This window comes from Tachypleus tridentatus, chromosome 13 (assembly GCF_004210375.1).
Source record: "Tachypleus tridentatus isolate NWPU-2018 chromosome 13, ASM421037v1, whole genome shotgun sequence".
NCBI classification, from domain to species: Eukaryota; Metazoa; Arthropoda; class Merostomata; order Xiphosura; family Limulidae; genus Tachypleus; species Tachypleus tridentatus.
The window spans coordinates 225,364,321-225,381,526 of NC_134837.1; the positions used below are offsets into that span (position 1 = coordinate 225,364,321).

General features: G+C 33.3%; 1 protein-coding gene across 2 annotated transcripts in view; it reads left to right on the forward strand.

Annotated features, from left to right (window-relative positions):
- LOC143237664 (MTOR-associated protein MEAK7-like) overlaps positions 1–17,206 on the forward strand; it is a 78,556-nt gene that overhangs the window by 15,971 nt on the left and 45,379 nt on the right. For both annotated transcript variants that reach the window (XM_076477167.1, XM_076477166.1), the window contains exons 2-3: positions 2,410–2,634; positions 16,421–16,556. In XM_076477167.1, coding sequence (XP_076333282.1) covers positions 2,410–2,634; positions 16,421–16,556 — 361 coding nt within the window. The remainder of the gene's footprint in view (positions 1–2,409; positions 2,635–16,420; positions 16,557–17,206) is intronic.

Here is a 17,206-nt window from a genome sequence, read left to right on the forward strand (position 1 = left end):
TTTAATAATTTTACTTGAATTTTAAACTTTTACCAAATGATTGGCAATGGCTTAGTTGCTTTGCGCCATAAAACACTAAACCAACTGGTGGTACATGACAGCCAAAATTTGAATGGGTAAAGACAGGATATAATATACCACCAGTAGTGCATAATATGATTTAAATAATAATAGTCAAATGATTATATTATATTTCTATCTCTTTTTTGCCATTCTTTTAGTGGAATTATAAATATTTCATATTTTATGGTCATTAAAAAGGAACACATAAAATAATCCCTCCTATGGATTGTGATGAAAAGAGTATTATGCACTTGGAATTTTTCAGTGAAGAACAAAAAATAAAATTAGAATGAATTAAAATATTCATTGTCTACTTTTTTATTTATAATTATCATGAAAAGGCTTTCTAAAAATTTCTAATTTTTTGAATATTATTTTTTACTTATCTTTAATTTATGTTCTATCGCTGTCTTTCTTGAATATTTTGAGCCCACCACCTCCTTTGTCAGATCTGAGATCTTTTGAGGATGTGTGACATACTGCTCTCTTCTGTATTTCTCAGGTCATTTATTTCTTCTGTAAAATCCTCACTTCTCTCATGACCTTTTTCCATTACCTTTCTAGAATACATTTGCCAGTTCATTCACCTGATAGTTTCTTTCCTTTCTCCTGATGATTACTACAATTTTGTATTTTATTCTAATCAGTTTCATCATTTTACCATGCCCCTGGCTGCATATTTCCGTTTTCATTTGGGGGACATCATCAATGCTGTAGCTGTTTGTCTTTGGTAGTAAGTACTCCATTCATTTTTCATTTTCTTTGCAAGGATCTTTATCTCATATTTTGATCCAACTCTGTGGCAAGTATTGTGTGATCAGGTATACTTAGTCTTAAAGGTGCATTGTACAATCTGTGAATAAATTAAATGATTATGATGTTGAGATTCTTCCTAGTAAAAAATCTGTTATATACGATTTCAGAAGCCACCAGATGTTGGTTAATTGACCCTTTTCCAATAAGTCCTCTATGTATCAGTATAAGATATAGAAAAAAAAGAGTAAACTTGTCACAAGATCACTTTACAACCACTGTTGAGATGGGGTGTTCTGCTGGAACTTTGAAAGTGAACCTCATGCTGTTTTGCTTCTTAAATATGTTTATTCCTGATCATACACTTATGAATTAATATGAACAAAACAGAGATCCATGCTCAACCTGATGTATGGTTCCAGAGACTGCCAGGTGTTGGATGATGCACTACATCAACGTGATTGTTTTGCTTTTCTGTATTGGGTATCATTATTACCCATAATATTGTCTTTGGTGCTGTAGTCCTACAGACTCTCCATCACATTATTCCTTTCCTTATTTTCGTGTAGTATGGAAGTCCTTGCCACTTAAAAGTTCTTAGTTGCTGGAGTGTTGAATCAAGGAGGACTCTCCTCCTGAGTGTGCACCAGGATATGCAATCGTACCTGCAGTACCAAGTTGTTGATACCAGAACTTGAGCATCTCTAATCATATGAATTGAGCAGTTAGAAATTCAATTATTATTCCCAATGTGTTCTCATGGGAAATTTTTTCTCACATTAAACCAACTTGTCAATTACCTGTAAGCTCACATGATGTGATGATTATGGCAGTGAATTGGTTGAAAGCTAGGCTTTCTATTAGTTATAAATTTAATGGGAGCTGACCTTGAAAAAAAATTTGTTTGAGATTGTAAATTAGAATAACTCGGAGGTAGGTGTGAGAGGTGATTTCTGAATTTTCTTTGATTGCTTTTAGCCCCATAATATTGAAGAACATAAAAATATAGATCAGAATATCAATGACAAAATTGTAGGGAATATATTGTTGTATTTTGTAGTGTTCTAGGGGATGGGCAAAAAAATACAGAAAGAGATTGCTCAAGAATAAATATCCCAATTTTGAAACTAGGGGAATTTTAGATTGATTTTAAATGCTTTCTTACACAACTAAGTACTTAAACCTTGTATAAGATTAAATATTTGATTTATTATCCATGGTTTGATGTTAAGTTTGTTCATATATCATGATGACTAAGTTGTTTTATTACATTTTGTATGTAACTCTCACTAGAATATTGTGACATGCATTTAGACCTGTCTGCATGCTAAGGGTTACGCGTACACACACCTATAATCACAGGTTTGTGTTTGCTGTTTTTAACATTCTTTTTTTTTTGATGTTGCATGATTTCTTGACTGTCATAATAGTGTTTTTGTATATACATGTGAATATGTATTTGTTCATGTGTATAATCTTTAACATCAATGAGCAGTTATTTAGATGTACTAAAATGTATATTAAACAGTGGCAAAACTTCATAAGATGAATTCTACTACAAATTTCTGAAATTTTGGTTTAATGAATTTTCAACGCCACCTGGAGCCATTTCTTCCTGCTGTTATGATTGAAAGACTACATGATGAAATGGCCAATGTATTAAATACATCTGAGTCTCATAACAGAATTGTCAATTATCGTTCTTTTGTAGCTGCAATGGCACATCTTCTAAAAGGAAATGTGCACGAGAAAAGCCACATTGTTCACCGCTTGGCAACTGAACGAAAGGATTCTGTTTCTTATCCAGAGCTCCTGAAGGTAAGGTTAGTTTATTGTTTTTCAGTTGTAACAGAAAAATTATGAAAGACATCATAATAAAATTTTGCTTAAACATTTCATTTGTTATTCATAAAGATAAAAAATTGGAACATAATAGTCAGCTGCAATGAAATGTTGGTGTAGGGAAATGCCCATTGAAACAGGATGTATACATGCACATCATTGTTGTTACTAAAATTTAAATTATTCAAAGCATCAGAAAATAAAACTCTGATAGTACATTTGTTACTTGTGTATTCTTGAATATATATAATTTGTTATAAACAAAAATTAAAGAAACTCTGCTCCAATTGAAAGGATCCCCACGGTACAGGCTATATTGTGGGATATAAAATGTTCCCTAGGTTTTGGAGGTAACTTCAGAAGTAGGACTCACATTGTGGTGTGGATACACTGACTGTCAGTCTTAATCCCTGTTTACCAGTCTTACATAAAGAATAATTAAATAATGGAATAAAGGAATAGAAATTAGGAAAGTGAGGTGTGGGTACTCGAGCTCACAATGTCCCACATCTATATCACCCTTCACTGCCTGCAGACAGTTGTCTTGTGACTGCTCTCCAGAGTAAAGAAGAAAAAGAAGTGCATTATTTTTGTTTTTAAATACATAATAAATTTTTGGTGCAGAAAGCACTACTTGCCAGCAAACTATAGGGTAACTTGAAGAGCATAATCTCACCTAGATAGGTGTACCCTATGTAAAGTAACATGTGTGAAGCTGTGAACACTCATGTCTCAAATATGTGACAGACCCTCTATGCATTTTGTATGTGTATTTTCCATTCTTCTATTACAGAGATGTACATTTGCTCTGTATACATTTCTATCTTCTTTTCCTGTCTGGTATAGCAAGTTGTGTCAAGAAAAATATGAAGATACGTGAAGTACAAGTTGCAAAATTAAAGTGAAATTCAAATAGTTACCTGTATGAATATGTGTATTCCTTTCTTTTTTCTCTACCTTTAGCCTGTCTTGATAAGAACAATCTTTTATTTAATAGATGCAAACCATAACTGAGATGCCCTTCATATTATATCTGTGTGAAGATTTCCTACTAACACAGGAAAGCCAAGTTGATTTTAAAGAATTTCATATATGTAGTTTGTGGTTTGCTTAGAGGAAATGCTTTATGTTGCTGACTGCCAGTTTAACAAACTGCAATAATATTTTTATGTGTAGATTTTTTAACCACCAGGAATTAGCAATTTGTATGACAGCATTTCCTTTACCATTTACTTAACTTCCATAAATGAAACCCTATTATTGGACAATAGGCTTTGTTAACAATGAATTTATGTCAGATATGATATAGTTAAGACATTATTGCATGAGAACATTACTTATTACATAAAATGCAGTTATTTATATCTTGTTGTATTCTAACATCTCAATGTGCATGTTTGTTTCCAGCATTGCAGTTTTGAAGTTTTCAGCAAAGGAAATTAATTACCACAGTATGTTTGTTTTTCTTCACACAACAGTGTAATGTCAGAGTTGACTTAATTTGCATAAATACATGTGTAATGGAAGGTTTTGTGATGGGAAGAACATTGACTTGTTATGAGTGAATTTATTTCTAGCATATTTACATTTGTGGGCTAGTCCCACACATCACCAACTAAGGTTTTGTGATGGGAAGAACATTGACTTGTTATGAGTGAATTTATTCCAGCATATTTACGTTTGTGGGCTAGTCCCACACATCACCAACTAAGGTTTTGTGATGGGAAAAACATTGACTTGTTACGAGTGAATTTATTTCCAGCATATTTACATTTGTGGGCCAGTCCCACACATCACCAACTGGAGGAAATTTACATAGAGTAAAGAAATTGCTTGGAGATCAGTGAACAAAACATTTTTATTACTTAATTACATAAATGCAAGTATTCAACTATTTTTCTATTAACATTACAAATTCATTCAATGGCTATTAAACAATTTATTGTTTTAATTAGATTGTCCCATTTTTTAGTTGTGATTACTTATACATTGTTATTTAAAAGCGAAATGACAAGATAAACTTGCACAAAAGTTGGGTATTGGAATTTCTGTAAAAATGTCACCCTGGCCATTCTACTAATTTTACTTGACTGTGAATGAATGACTGGCTGCTGGTTCTTTCTTACCTGGAAAAATGCTCTCAGATAGTTGGGAATAGAATCGATTTTCATCCAGACTGTAGTATGACCTCCAATTTAATATATTATAACCAGTGATGTGATGAAGCCTCCAGGAACTTGAGCCATTTTGCTCAACAGCTGTTTCAGGGAAATGCAATTTCTGTTACAATGTATTTATTTTTGCTAGTTTTCATATAGCATTAAAAATTCCTTTGTGAATTGTTTCATTACTGAGAATTCTGTGCTAGCATTTCCATACTTTTCATCTGTATTTCCTGTGTTTCACCAACATTCTGTTAACTCTTGATTTCAGACATCCATATGGCATTTTCTATAAACATATAATTTGTAGAGATTACTTTTATTAAACTTTTTACTGTGGCTGGATGGATTCCACTCATCCTGTATCCCCCCTCCCCAAAGTAACCATAAAGTAATTATACTGTAACTATTTAAAATGTATGTGTAGTTTCACGAAAATATTGCAGATTATCAGTAAATATTACAAAGCATTCTCACACAGAATATCAGTCATTTTTTCTTTTAAAATGTTGACTATTCAATATGCAAAGTGATTTTGAGTTTAAGATTAAAATTGCTTTTAAGCATCAGAAAATTGTCAAATTTTGTAAGTGAAATTATAACTTCCAGATAATTATCAAACATTTTTGTAGAAAACAGTTATTTTCACTATTACATATTTGTATGGGTTTGGTCAATTTCACTGACCTTGTAACAACTGAAAAAAATATGGAAATAAATATAAATTATACTTTTTTCTTTTCTAAAATGAATACAAATTATAGCATGAAACCATAAATGTTTAGTTTAAATAGGCATTATGAAAAATGTTTAGAGATAGAAAAAAACCCAAAGGGTACAGATGTTACATCAGTGCATAGGAATGTGAAAAATGTTATAGGTAAAAGAGAATGTACTGCTAGTAATGTATAAAAGCTAAAAATGGTGATGTAACTGTGCAACACAAACAAGTATGAAAAAGATGGACTGAGTATAATTGAAGATTTGTTCCATGAAAATTGTGAAAAAAAACCCTATCTTAAGTAGAACATGGACAGATTCGAAATTATCTTGTCAGAAATATAAATAGTTATCATCAGAATGAAAACCATTAAAGTTACAGGATGAAATAAAGTAGAAGTAGGATAATAAAATGTTTGGAAGAATTTGGTACTGAAAAGTTTATTATTAATGAAATATTTGAAAATGGTAAAATATCTGAAGATCTCTGTAAATTGGGCTTTATTGTGCTCCCCAGAAAACCTAAAACCACTGAATGTAAACACTATAAAACCAGCACTTCAGTGAGCTATGAGACAAACATGTTGATGATGAATGGTAGAAGTATAACAAAACCAAAAATTGCAAAAGTTTAATGTAGTTTTATTGAAGAGGGCAATAGAAATGAACATTTTATTTCATTTGACTAATTTGACTAAATTTTTCAGTAGAGTTAAGCATATGAAATTAATGAAAATGCTGAAAGAAATGAACATTGATAGTAAGAATGTGACAATTTCAAGAAGCCTCTGTTGGTACCAACCTCAGCAAAAAAAAATAGAAAATGAATTAAATGATTACATCCAAATTAAGAGAGACATAAGGCAAGGCTGCAACTTTTCACTTGACTCTGCTTAACCAGGGCTGGTTATTGGCAAACAGAATTTGAACAGCTTGCATTATGTTGATGACAGTTTTTAAAAGCTGTTTCAGAAAAGAAGAGAAGCTGCAAAACATTTCAAATAAAATTAGTTAAAGCAAGAATAAGAGTTTAAGGATGAACTGTGGGAAAAGAGAACACATGATAATTACAAAGAACATTCCTTTATGCAGTGTTGAAGTAAGTAATAGATAAGGCAGGTGAATAAATTTAATTATCTGGAAAGCTGGATTACATCATATGGTAAATGTGATTATGAAATAAAAAGGAAAATAGAAATAGCAAAAGATGTATTTTTGAAAATGAAAAAGATACTGACAAATAAAAGTTTTATGGGGATGTGAAGCTGAGTTTTGGATTGTTATATCAGTTCTTGCATTTGCATCAGAATGTTGGATAATATTTCCAGGTTTATGGAAAAGAGAATTGAAGCAAATGAGTTCTTAAAATTGCATATCCAAGGTATGTTGGACAAATAACACTTTAATAAAGATTTTTGTGAAGAGGAAGCTGTTGGCTAATGTCAGAAAAAGGAGAAATTTTTTGGACACATTATGAAGAGAGAAGAAATTGAAAGTCTGGTCATAACATGAAACATTGAAGGAATGAGATTGTGTGGAAGACAGAGGTTGACAGATGTCAAGAGTATCTAAATGGATGAATGTATCAACATTGGAAGTGTTTTGTATGTAAAGATCTTTGCAAGACTATGGTCAGCAACATTCTGTTAGAGAGAGATTTACTACATGAAAATCTTCTCACAACATGTACATAATGATGTGGGTAGGTATCATACCTCACTCATATCTGTTGTAGTAAGAGGCTGAATCCAAGGCTAGTTATTAAACAGGCCTTACACTCTTAAAGTATGCTCATACTAGGTGACATCTTTGTTTACCTTCTACTCTGTTATGTAGTCACCACCACAGTTGGATTCTACACCTCAATTTCTCATTTTGCATTCATTGTCTGAGAAATTTTTAGGGCAGATGTCTCCCTTTTTCATTCAAAAGGAATTAGAGGGGCTTGCTGGCTCCCTCAAGTCAGTCAGGAAGTTGCACTCCAGAAACCTTTTTGTAGAAACATCCACATCACAATATGCTAAACTCTTTCTGAAATCAAAGGCCATTAGGGATGTACCATCAGAGTTGCTCTCCTTGCTACTTTGAATTCCTCAAGAAGAGCTGTTTTTGAGAGGGATCAAAGGAACGTTCCCAAGTCAGAGATCCTCACTGGTTTCACCATCCAAGATATTTCTGTGGTGCACAGTATCTCCACTCGCAAGGACAGACTAATGCTGTCTACAGATGTTGTGGTGGCAAAGACCACAATACCTACAAGTGCAAAGTGGAACTTCACTATGTTAACTGTAATGGTTCCCACCCCTCTTACTTTTATTTTTGCCCAAAGTGGGTGGAGGAGAAAGAGGTGCAATGTTTAAAAATGGTGAACAATATCCCTGACTCCATTTCAAACACATACCTCTCACTCCATTCCACTGCTACAGTGGGAGTGCAGACAGACCTTTCTGTGCTTCCAACAAAGTCATTCTTCAACCATGTGAAGAGTCATATGCCCTCCATGGTTAAAAGAGTTGACAAATCAATGCCTACACCTATCTCTGTCCCTGCCATTCCTTTCATTGGCACCCTCGATCTACTTCCTTTAACTTCAGCTTCTGGCATCTGCTTGGGTCCATTGCTTTCTTTGGCCTCAAAATACAGAATGATTATTTGTTCATGCCCTCAGTCAGTGGAATCTATGTTTACCGACAGAGACCTGCCCACTTGACCTAGGGCAGGATACATGGAGATTGATAGACCTCTTTCTACTAAGAAAGAATGGCGTGGTCGAAAACATGAGTAAAAGTGTCCACTTTGATACAGTGTAACTGTTGAAGTTTCTGTTCTAATGTGGATGACATTAAGGCTTTGATTAATTCTTACTATCCTGTGTATCTTTTCTTACAGGAAACAATTTTGAAATCTGCTGATACAGTCCTCTGTCAGCAGTTTTCTTTCTATTGGAATGACAGGTTGTATGATGGAAGAGTGCATGGAGAAGTGGCACTGCTGGTTAACCAGCATGTGCCTGCCTTGTCTTTGCCACTCAATGCATCCATAGAAGCTATAGCCATCCATGTTTTTTTGGGTTGTACCATTACTGTTTGTTCTGTCTGCTTGTCTTCTGAAGAGACCCATGATCAATCAGACCTTGATGCTCTCATTGAACAGTTGCCATCTCCCTTTTTAATCATGGGGAACTTCAATGGACATAATACTTTCTTAGGTGTTGCTGAAATTGATGGGAGGGATCATTTCATAGATAGTATGCTCTCAGATCACAACCTTTCTCTCCTCAATATGGGTTCTTATACTTATTTTCATGCACCTATTCAATATTTTGCTGCTGTTTATCTCTATCTGCTCCCCTTGACTTTTCTTGGAGGTTGTTGATGCGAGGAGCATTGCTAATACTATCAACGACAGCTTTTATTATGCATCTAACACTTTTGTTTCATCCCCCAGCTTCTTGGCTATCAAGTCTTGGGCAAAGTGATTGCCTCTTACCATTCAAGCCAATCGCCTCTATGACTGTAATCACTCCTTTACGCTGGTGATACTCTTGATCTTCATTGGTCTGGCAGCACATCAGTCAGACCTGATGGCATTCGCTACAAGATACTGCACCATTTCTCTCCTGCCTCTCTTGCTATTTTTTGGTTGTCTTTAACTGGATTTGACAGAATGTTTTTCATGATGCTTAACATTGGGCCATTCTTCTCCTTTTCTCTAAATCTTCAAACTGTTGTCAAATCCCTTTGACAAATTGTCTCTGTAAGATCTGAGGATGGTTAATGCTCATGAAATTGAATCAAACAACCTCATATTGCCCACCCAGTGTGGGTTTCAACAATAATGCTCCAATGTGGACCACCTGATTTCACTTGAAACATTGATCAGAGAAGCATTTCTCAAGCAAAAACATCTTGTGTCTGTATTTGTTTTACCTTGAGGAGGCTTACAATACTACATGAAGGTACAACATTTTGTGATACCTCCATTCATATGGGTTACATGGCCACTTATCCAGTTTTATCAAAAATGTTTTATTGGACCAGCAATTCCAAGTCTATGTCGGCTTGAAGCTTTCCCATTCTTTTCCACAGGAACTTGGAGTTTCTCAGGACTGTGTCTTGAGTGTCACACTTTTTAGTGTGAAGATTAATGCAATCACTTCACAACTTCCTCTTGCTGTTGCAAAGGAATTCTCTGTCAATTACTTCCACATCTCCTTTCAGTTGTTGATCATTAGGTTTATTGAGCAGCAACTTCAGACTGCCCTCAATTGTTTATTGAAATGAACCACAACAAATGGTTTTACCTTTTCTTTCTCTAAAACCAGTTCATGCACTTTTGCCACCAACAGGGTATTCATTTTAATCCTTCTCAATGGTGTTTTTCTTCCCGTTGTTCCTGAGGCAAAGTTTTTTGAGGCTTTTCTTTGACTGCAAGCTGACTTTCATACATTAACCAGCTACTTGTCAAGTGTACAAGGACACTGAACATCTTCTGTGTCCTCTCTTTCACTTCTTTGGGAGCAGATTGATCTTCTTGCTAAAGATCTATTATGCCCTCTTTCAATCCAAGCTGGAGTATGGGTCTCTGGTCAATGGTTCTTCCAGAACCTTGGCATTGAAGATTTTGGATCCTGTTTACCAATGAGGCTTTGGCTCTGCAATAGGACTTTCTGCACCTCTCCAGTTCAGAGTTTATGCATTGAGTCTTATGAGCCTTCTCTACACCTCCACCACTTACAACTTCCTTTATTCTATGCTTCAAAACTTCTATCCTTATCATAGCATCCCACCTAGGGTTGTGTCTTCCTTCCTCATTGGGCCATGCTTTTTCAGGATAAATGGTCTACCATTGTTCCTTTTGTCTTTTGTGTCCAGGCAAAGATGGCTGAATTGTGTCTGTCCATGGATGACATTGCTGTCTCCAATGGTCAGCTCATCCCATCATGGCTTATTATTATCCCCAAATGTGATCTTTCTTAGAGTCATCTGAGGAAGGCAGTTACATACTTAAGTAATGCACCTACGAATATGGAATAATAACATGCACAAAGTGAACAATGTCCTATAACTGTCATAATTTATTTGACTTTCTAACTATGGCAAGAGAGACTTACTTTGTTCATATGACCACTTCAAGAGAAGCTTTCATATTTAAAATAGACTTTACAGCCAGTTCTCATTATTTGTTGCCACTTCATTGTTTGAAAATAAATCAACTATATTACTACATGATCAGTTAATTCAACAAACCATTATACTTTATACTTGTAATAGTTGTCATATTATAAATTAATACAGTATATGTATCTTCACAAAATATATATTCATCAGATAATTTTGGCAAAATTATATCATCATGAAGGCAGTGATAAACATCTGAGAGTTATGGAGGGAAGTGACTATCAAATGCGTGAACAGTGTGTGGAAAAATATGTGGTCTTACTGCATAAAGGACTTCATTAGTTTTAAACCTAGTATACCTCAAATGCACAATATTGTATGGCTTGTACAACAGACCTGCTTCAGTGAAGTTAATGAGGATGATGTAGAAGTTACTAAATTCTCAGGGAGAAAATTTAGCAAAAGACCTCATAGAGCTGGCACAACAAGCAGAAGATGTTGCTGCAAGTGTTGCTGCTGAAAAGGCTCTTCCAGACAGAGTTCCTACATGCAAAGTACTGTCAGGCATCTTTAATAACATCAGTGAAGCAGTGGAACATGGAACTCGCCTGTGAGAATTATCCCAACATGGAGTGTGCAAGGATGATGTGCAGTGCAATTTCTTGTTACTAAGAAATTTATAAAGAAAAATAATGTGACGGTCAATCCCACTATTCGTTGGTAAAAGAGTAGCCCAAGAGTTAGCGGTGGGTGGTGATGACTAGCTGCATCACTTGTGTGAAATTCTCTTTCATTATGAAACAGACAGCTGTACCTGCACCAAAACAGCAGTAAGTAGATAAACCAACTCCCTTCTCTTTGCAATAACTCCCTTCCCTCACATACAGTCATTTTTTAGATCATCACTTGTGTGTTAAATATAAATTAAGTTATATTTCAGATGCATTTAGTAAGATATTGTAAAAATAATGGCCAGTGTAGTGTCTTGATCCTCTCCCTTCAAAGACAAGTGTTTCATATGAAGTAATTAAATAAATTCCAGGGTGTCTTTTTCAGTACACCTAGAATGAAATTTCACCTTTTATTTCATATCTACTGCATAGAGTGAATGGAGGAAAGTGTTTTTAAAATATGCACTAGTAAGCTCATTGAAGTGACTCTGAATGTTTGGCTTTAACCAAGACTCAAACATCTTGATATACTTACCCAACACTGGCAGTTCCTATCACAAAATGCAGGCACCTCACACCTTGGCCAGAGATGCATCCCCATTTTCTCTGACCCTGTAGATGCTTTACATTTTGTTTCAAAGACACTGATTTAGTTTCTATTCCACATTGACATTGTACAAAATGCTTCCATGAGATGTGTGCAGGTTGAGAACTTTGTCTGAGATCACTTTGCTCCACATTGCTTCAGCTCAGTCATAGTGCTCTTTGGTCCAGTTGAGCCTCATCTTCCTCGTGTTTTTGGTGAGGAGTGATTTCTGTCTTAGCTTTCTTTTTAGCAGACTGGCTGAATTTAGGTGAAATTGGATGGTGCATGTGATAATCATGACTCCAAGCTTTCTAGCCATGCTCTTTGAGATAAGCATTATGCTTTTCAGACTACAGTTAGCTACTGTGGAAGTTTTCTTTCTACCCACTTCCCTTTTGTAGTTCTGCATCCAACAGCTTATAGTAGATTGTTTGAATTTAGTTTTACTAGCAGTCTGCCTTGTCAAACTCTCTTTTCTCAAAGAAAAAAAAAATAACTGCTTTTTTTCCATTAGCCATGGTAGCATCACACATACAATACATATATTGTAGCAGACAGGTTTATAAACTGTCAATTAGAATCTAATTATAGCCAAAAAATGTGTTTTGTAGTAACCAGACAGTTTATAAAACTGCTAATGTAATAATCAGACAATATTGCATCATCCATGAAATACATTCCACCTACATGCATTAGAGCCTTAAAACAGATTAAGATTCTAAAGAAAAGTGTTAAAACATTTTTCTGCCAACATAATTCTGTTTATATCTCCAATTTACTTGTGGTAATGGACATTTGAGTGTGAAAATTATGTTAGAAATCTGCCCTATTATACAATCTGTTTCTACATCTGTTTGCTTACAGATGAAAAACTAGTGTTCAAGTTTTAAATTTTGTACTTCTAATTTAACACAATTTTGATTTAATATTGTAAAAGGATGTTCTGATATATACTAAATACTTTTAAAACTCCCTTCCAATATATTTTCTAACATGGGGAGATTTATTCTTTGCTAATTCCACACTTAGTGCAGAAGATCGAGCACCTGTGTCAACAAACAACCCACACTTGTTACCTATTTTTAGAGTAACTAATGGTGTAGCTTAGATAATACAATTAATATTCAACCTTTTATTCCATACTTCTGGAAATAGTTTTGTTTTTGCTTTGACATTTTGGATGGAATTACATTTTTTGCTTTTCCTCAAAATGCTGATTTTCCAGTATTTTTGTTCTCATTATTTTACTGGTCAAATCCCATTTATAGTCCACTTTGTAGATGTCTTGTATCATCAGCTCATGAAGATGTATATTTTCCCTACATAATTCATTACTTAGCTTCTGTAACTTGTGACTAAATACTTTGATTGATTTTCCCCACTTTTGTTTTTGACTGTGAATTTGTATTAGTACAGCATTTGGTGTTTTCCCCTTTTGGTTTTCTTGTGTTTATCTTTGTATCAAAAATTGAAAATCAACAGTGTCTTTAAAGTTGTCAAAAGCTTTAATGTAGCATTTCACTTCTCCTGCTGTTCTTAATCTAAGGATATCTGTTTTTTTGTGAATGTGTTTAAACTTTCTTTGTTAATTACATCAATGAAATTCAGTATATTCATCAACTACACTATAAAACAATGGCATAGCATTTGTCAAATTTGTAGCACCTTGTTGTCCTTTTGGTGTTGCTGGTTCGATTATAGTTGTTACAGCACTTACAAATCTGTGCTTACCACTATATCTATTTTAGCTCATGTGTCCTCTTAGTAGTTATAACCATTTCTACTTATTTGATACCACTTATTTTAATTACCCTAACTTAAAAGTAATAAACAAAATTGTTTCAATGCTTTCCTTGTTGGTTACAGCCTGTTGTTGTTTAACTCAAAGTCCTATTGAATGTGCCAATTTGTAACAAGCAGTTGTGTTATGGGTGTGACTTTCACCTTTCTGCACATTAATTTATTTCCAGGATATTTACAGGCCAACAAATCATCAATTTGAGGAAATTAAAAATAAATAAATCACTTGGAAATCAGTGAACAAAAATGTGCATTCATTTTTGTTACTCAAGTACTTAAATGCAGATGATTATTCTTCAAATATTTCTTTTATTAATATTACAAGTTCAGTCAGAACAGCTATTCAATAATTATTTTGATTAGATCATCTCAGTCTGTTGTCATTATTCCTATATGTTGCTAGATAAAGATGAAATGACAAATTTCTGTAAATGGTAACTGGCTATTATGCTAACTTGGCTTGACTGCTGTTCAAGAACTGGGTATTAGCTGTGAGCTCTTGGCTTGCAAACTGGGGCAAAACCCAATAAAGGTTGGAAAGACTCCTTGTTTTAGTTTAGAAAAGGCTCTTGCATAAGATCCTCATGCCATGGTTGGAAGTATCATCAAAACCATATTCATCCAATTAGGCTACAGACCACAACATGATTTCAATTTGATTTGTTGCAGCCACTGATGTGATAGATTTCCTAGACACTTGACCCTTCTGTTTGATACATATTTTGGAAAATAGTAATACCCATTGCAAGAACTTTAATTTTTTTCCTATGGCATCAAATTCCTGTACTGTTGGTTTTTATCACAGGGAATTCTGTTCAAGCATTTCTATACTTTCCACCAGTGTTTCTTATGTTTTATCAACATCGTGTGAACTCCCAATTTAGGATGTCTGTATGGCATCATCTATAAGCTTTAAATAATTTCTGTATATTGTTCTAACTAAATCTTGCTAGAAGATAACCACAGACTGCTATCTCCTCATCATACTCCTTATTTCCTATAAAGCTCCTTTTTTATAACTTGGAATATGCATTAGAATAATAAACCACTTGTGTTGATGGGTTTGATAAATGAAAATGTCTAACACTGTTTTAATCCTTCTATTAATTCTTGTCATTTGTCATAACTAACATTACACATGCCTTTGATATAATAACTCATTATATTTAATGGTGTTGCACGTGAATGTAATAAAAAATAAAACTAAAGAAAATGCATGTTAAAGAAGCAAATTTCTAAAATAATTGAATTTTGAATGTATTTGTTGGATGTATTGCATTAGTTTATCAATTTATGTATGTAATAAGTCATGGTAACGTTAAATTGTAACAGTTTTACCACAATACCACTGAGATTTGTAATATCAGATTAAAAGTTCCTGTACTGTATGAGAGGTTTAATGTTGGAATACAGATTACTGAAATGTTAGAAGATATAGGATCAGAATAACTGTTATTTACCATATTTTTCATGTACTAAGATTGTAGTATTCAAATACAATTTAAATTAGTAACACTAAGAAGAAACTTGTGTTGAAAGTAGTTGCCCTTGAATTATTGCACAAGAACGCTGTAATTCCAATTATAAATCACTAATGACATGAAAAATGTTCAGAGTATATTATTTTTTCTATATAAAACAAGTAATCAAAATAATTAGTTTTACTAAAACATATAAAGACTATAATGTCAGAGTACAGACTAATCTGATTTTAAATCAAAGGCCTAAGCACAAACTCCCTATCTCCAATTGTGACAGCATATTTGTCAGAAAACTAATACAAAAATGTTTACAGTTGGATTGTAACTTTTAGAAACTTCAATAATCTGGTATTATAGTTAAGATTTTTTATTAGTGGCCACTAATGTTTAGGTAGGTTTGCATGATGTGAACACACAAACAAACTTGTAATGACACCATCATTGTCTTAGTAGTTTGAAAATTGAAAAGTCTTTATTTTAACATATTCTTCCATATAATGCTTGAGTTTTTGGACTTAATTCTCTGTATTGGGTAATTAATTTTAGGTATGTTTGATAAATATAAAATGTAATTTTTAAGACTTTTTTAAGCATGTTGCATATAATCAAGTAATGAAGATAACATCTTAAAATAATACTCCACATGCATTTTGAAGTTTATTTGACTCTCAAGGTTTTTAAATACTCATCTATAGGGGAAAATACTTAACTTGACCCAAGAATAAAATGCTAAAAAAATGTCTTTTTTAAAAATCTACTTTTGAAGTACCATGCCACAAAACATAAATTAAAAATTAAATATAATTTTAAGGACTTTAATTTTTATATAACAGCACCACTAGTACAGCAGTATGTCTACAGATTTACAATGGTAAAATCAAGGGTTTGATTCCCCTTGGTGGACTCAATAGATAGCTTGATGTGGCTTTGTTATAAGAAAACACACATCTAACAGCAAACAGTGAAAAAAAAATGTTAAGAAAAATTTTAAATACATTTGTGATATATAAATTTAGTACTACTTTTGAAGAAGTGAGCAACGTTACAAAGTTTTCTTATTGAAAAATACATATGGTTTTTTTTAAAAATATGACAATAGTCCTTATAGTCTGAAGAGTTTTCATGCAATATAATATATATGAAAACCTTGCAAAGAACTATGTTGTACTGCCTTTGTGTGTTGAATTTGTTTTAAAATATCTTATTATTTTTAAATTTTCAGTTTGTTGAAGAGTTGCTTAGTGCTTTCATCCTGATCATCACAGACACGCCACAGTTTATTAGCTGGAGGTTTGGAGTTACTGAAGCTTCAACTGAACATTTGTCTGTTCTCCTGTTGCAAGAACTGTTGTACAAAGGTAAGAGCACAGTATTTATACATTGTAAGACATATATATATATATATATATACTTTTTTGTAACATGATCTATGAAGATCTATGTTGGCTTAACATAGAACAATTTTCTTGCTGCACGAGTTTTAGAAAATTAAAACAAAAATGAGTGTAGTTTCTTTGGGAGACTTGTTCTCTTTTTGATCCATAATTACTTCTACAAATTATTAAAAACTTCAGATAATAAAATAAACTAACTCTATGCAGTAAATCAAAGCCAAAATAATTTAGAAAGTAATTTCAATACAGTATTGTATACATCAGAAAACTCATCCTTTAATGATCATCCTTAGACAAAACAGTTTGGCTACAATAAAACTCTTATAGTTGTCACAATGTGTACAACTTTTCTGAAAAGGTCATGTAAGAAAAGATTAGCTATTTTATTTAATACTATTGTACATGTATAAGACATCGTTCATGTTGCATGTACTCTTTTATAAAACTAATTTAAAAATGATGTAGCTAACATAGAAAACTTGGATATTTTTGCTTTTAACATCAGCTTTGAAAATAAAGATTTACTGCATGAATATTAAGCAAACTTCTTTTTATTTACTGCAATTTGTTTTTTCTTAAGGGAACTTCTGTTCTCAGGCCAAGCTTTTAAAGGC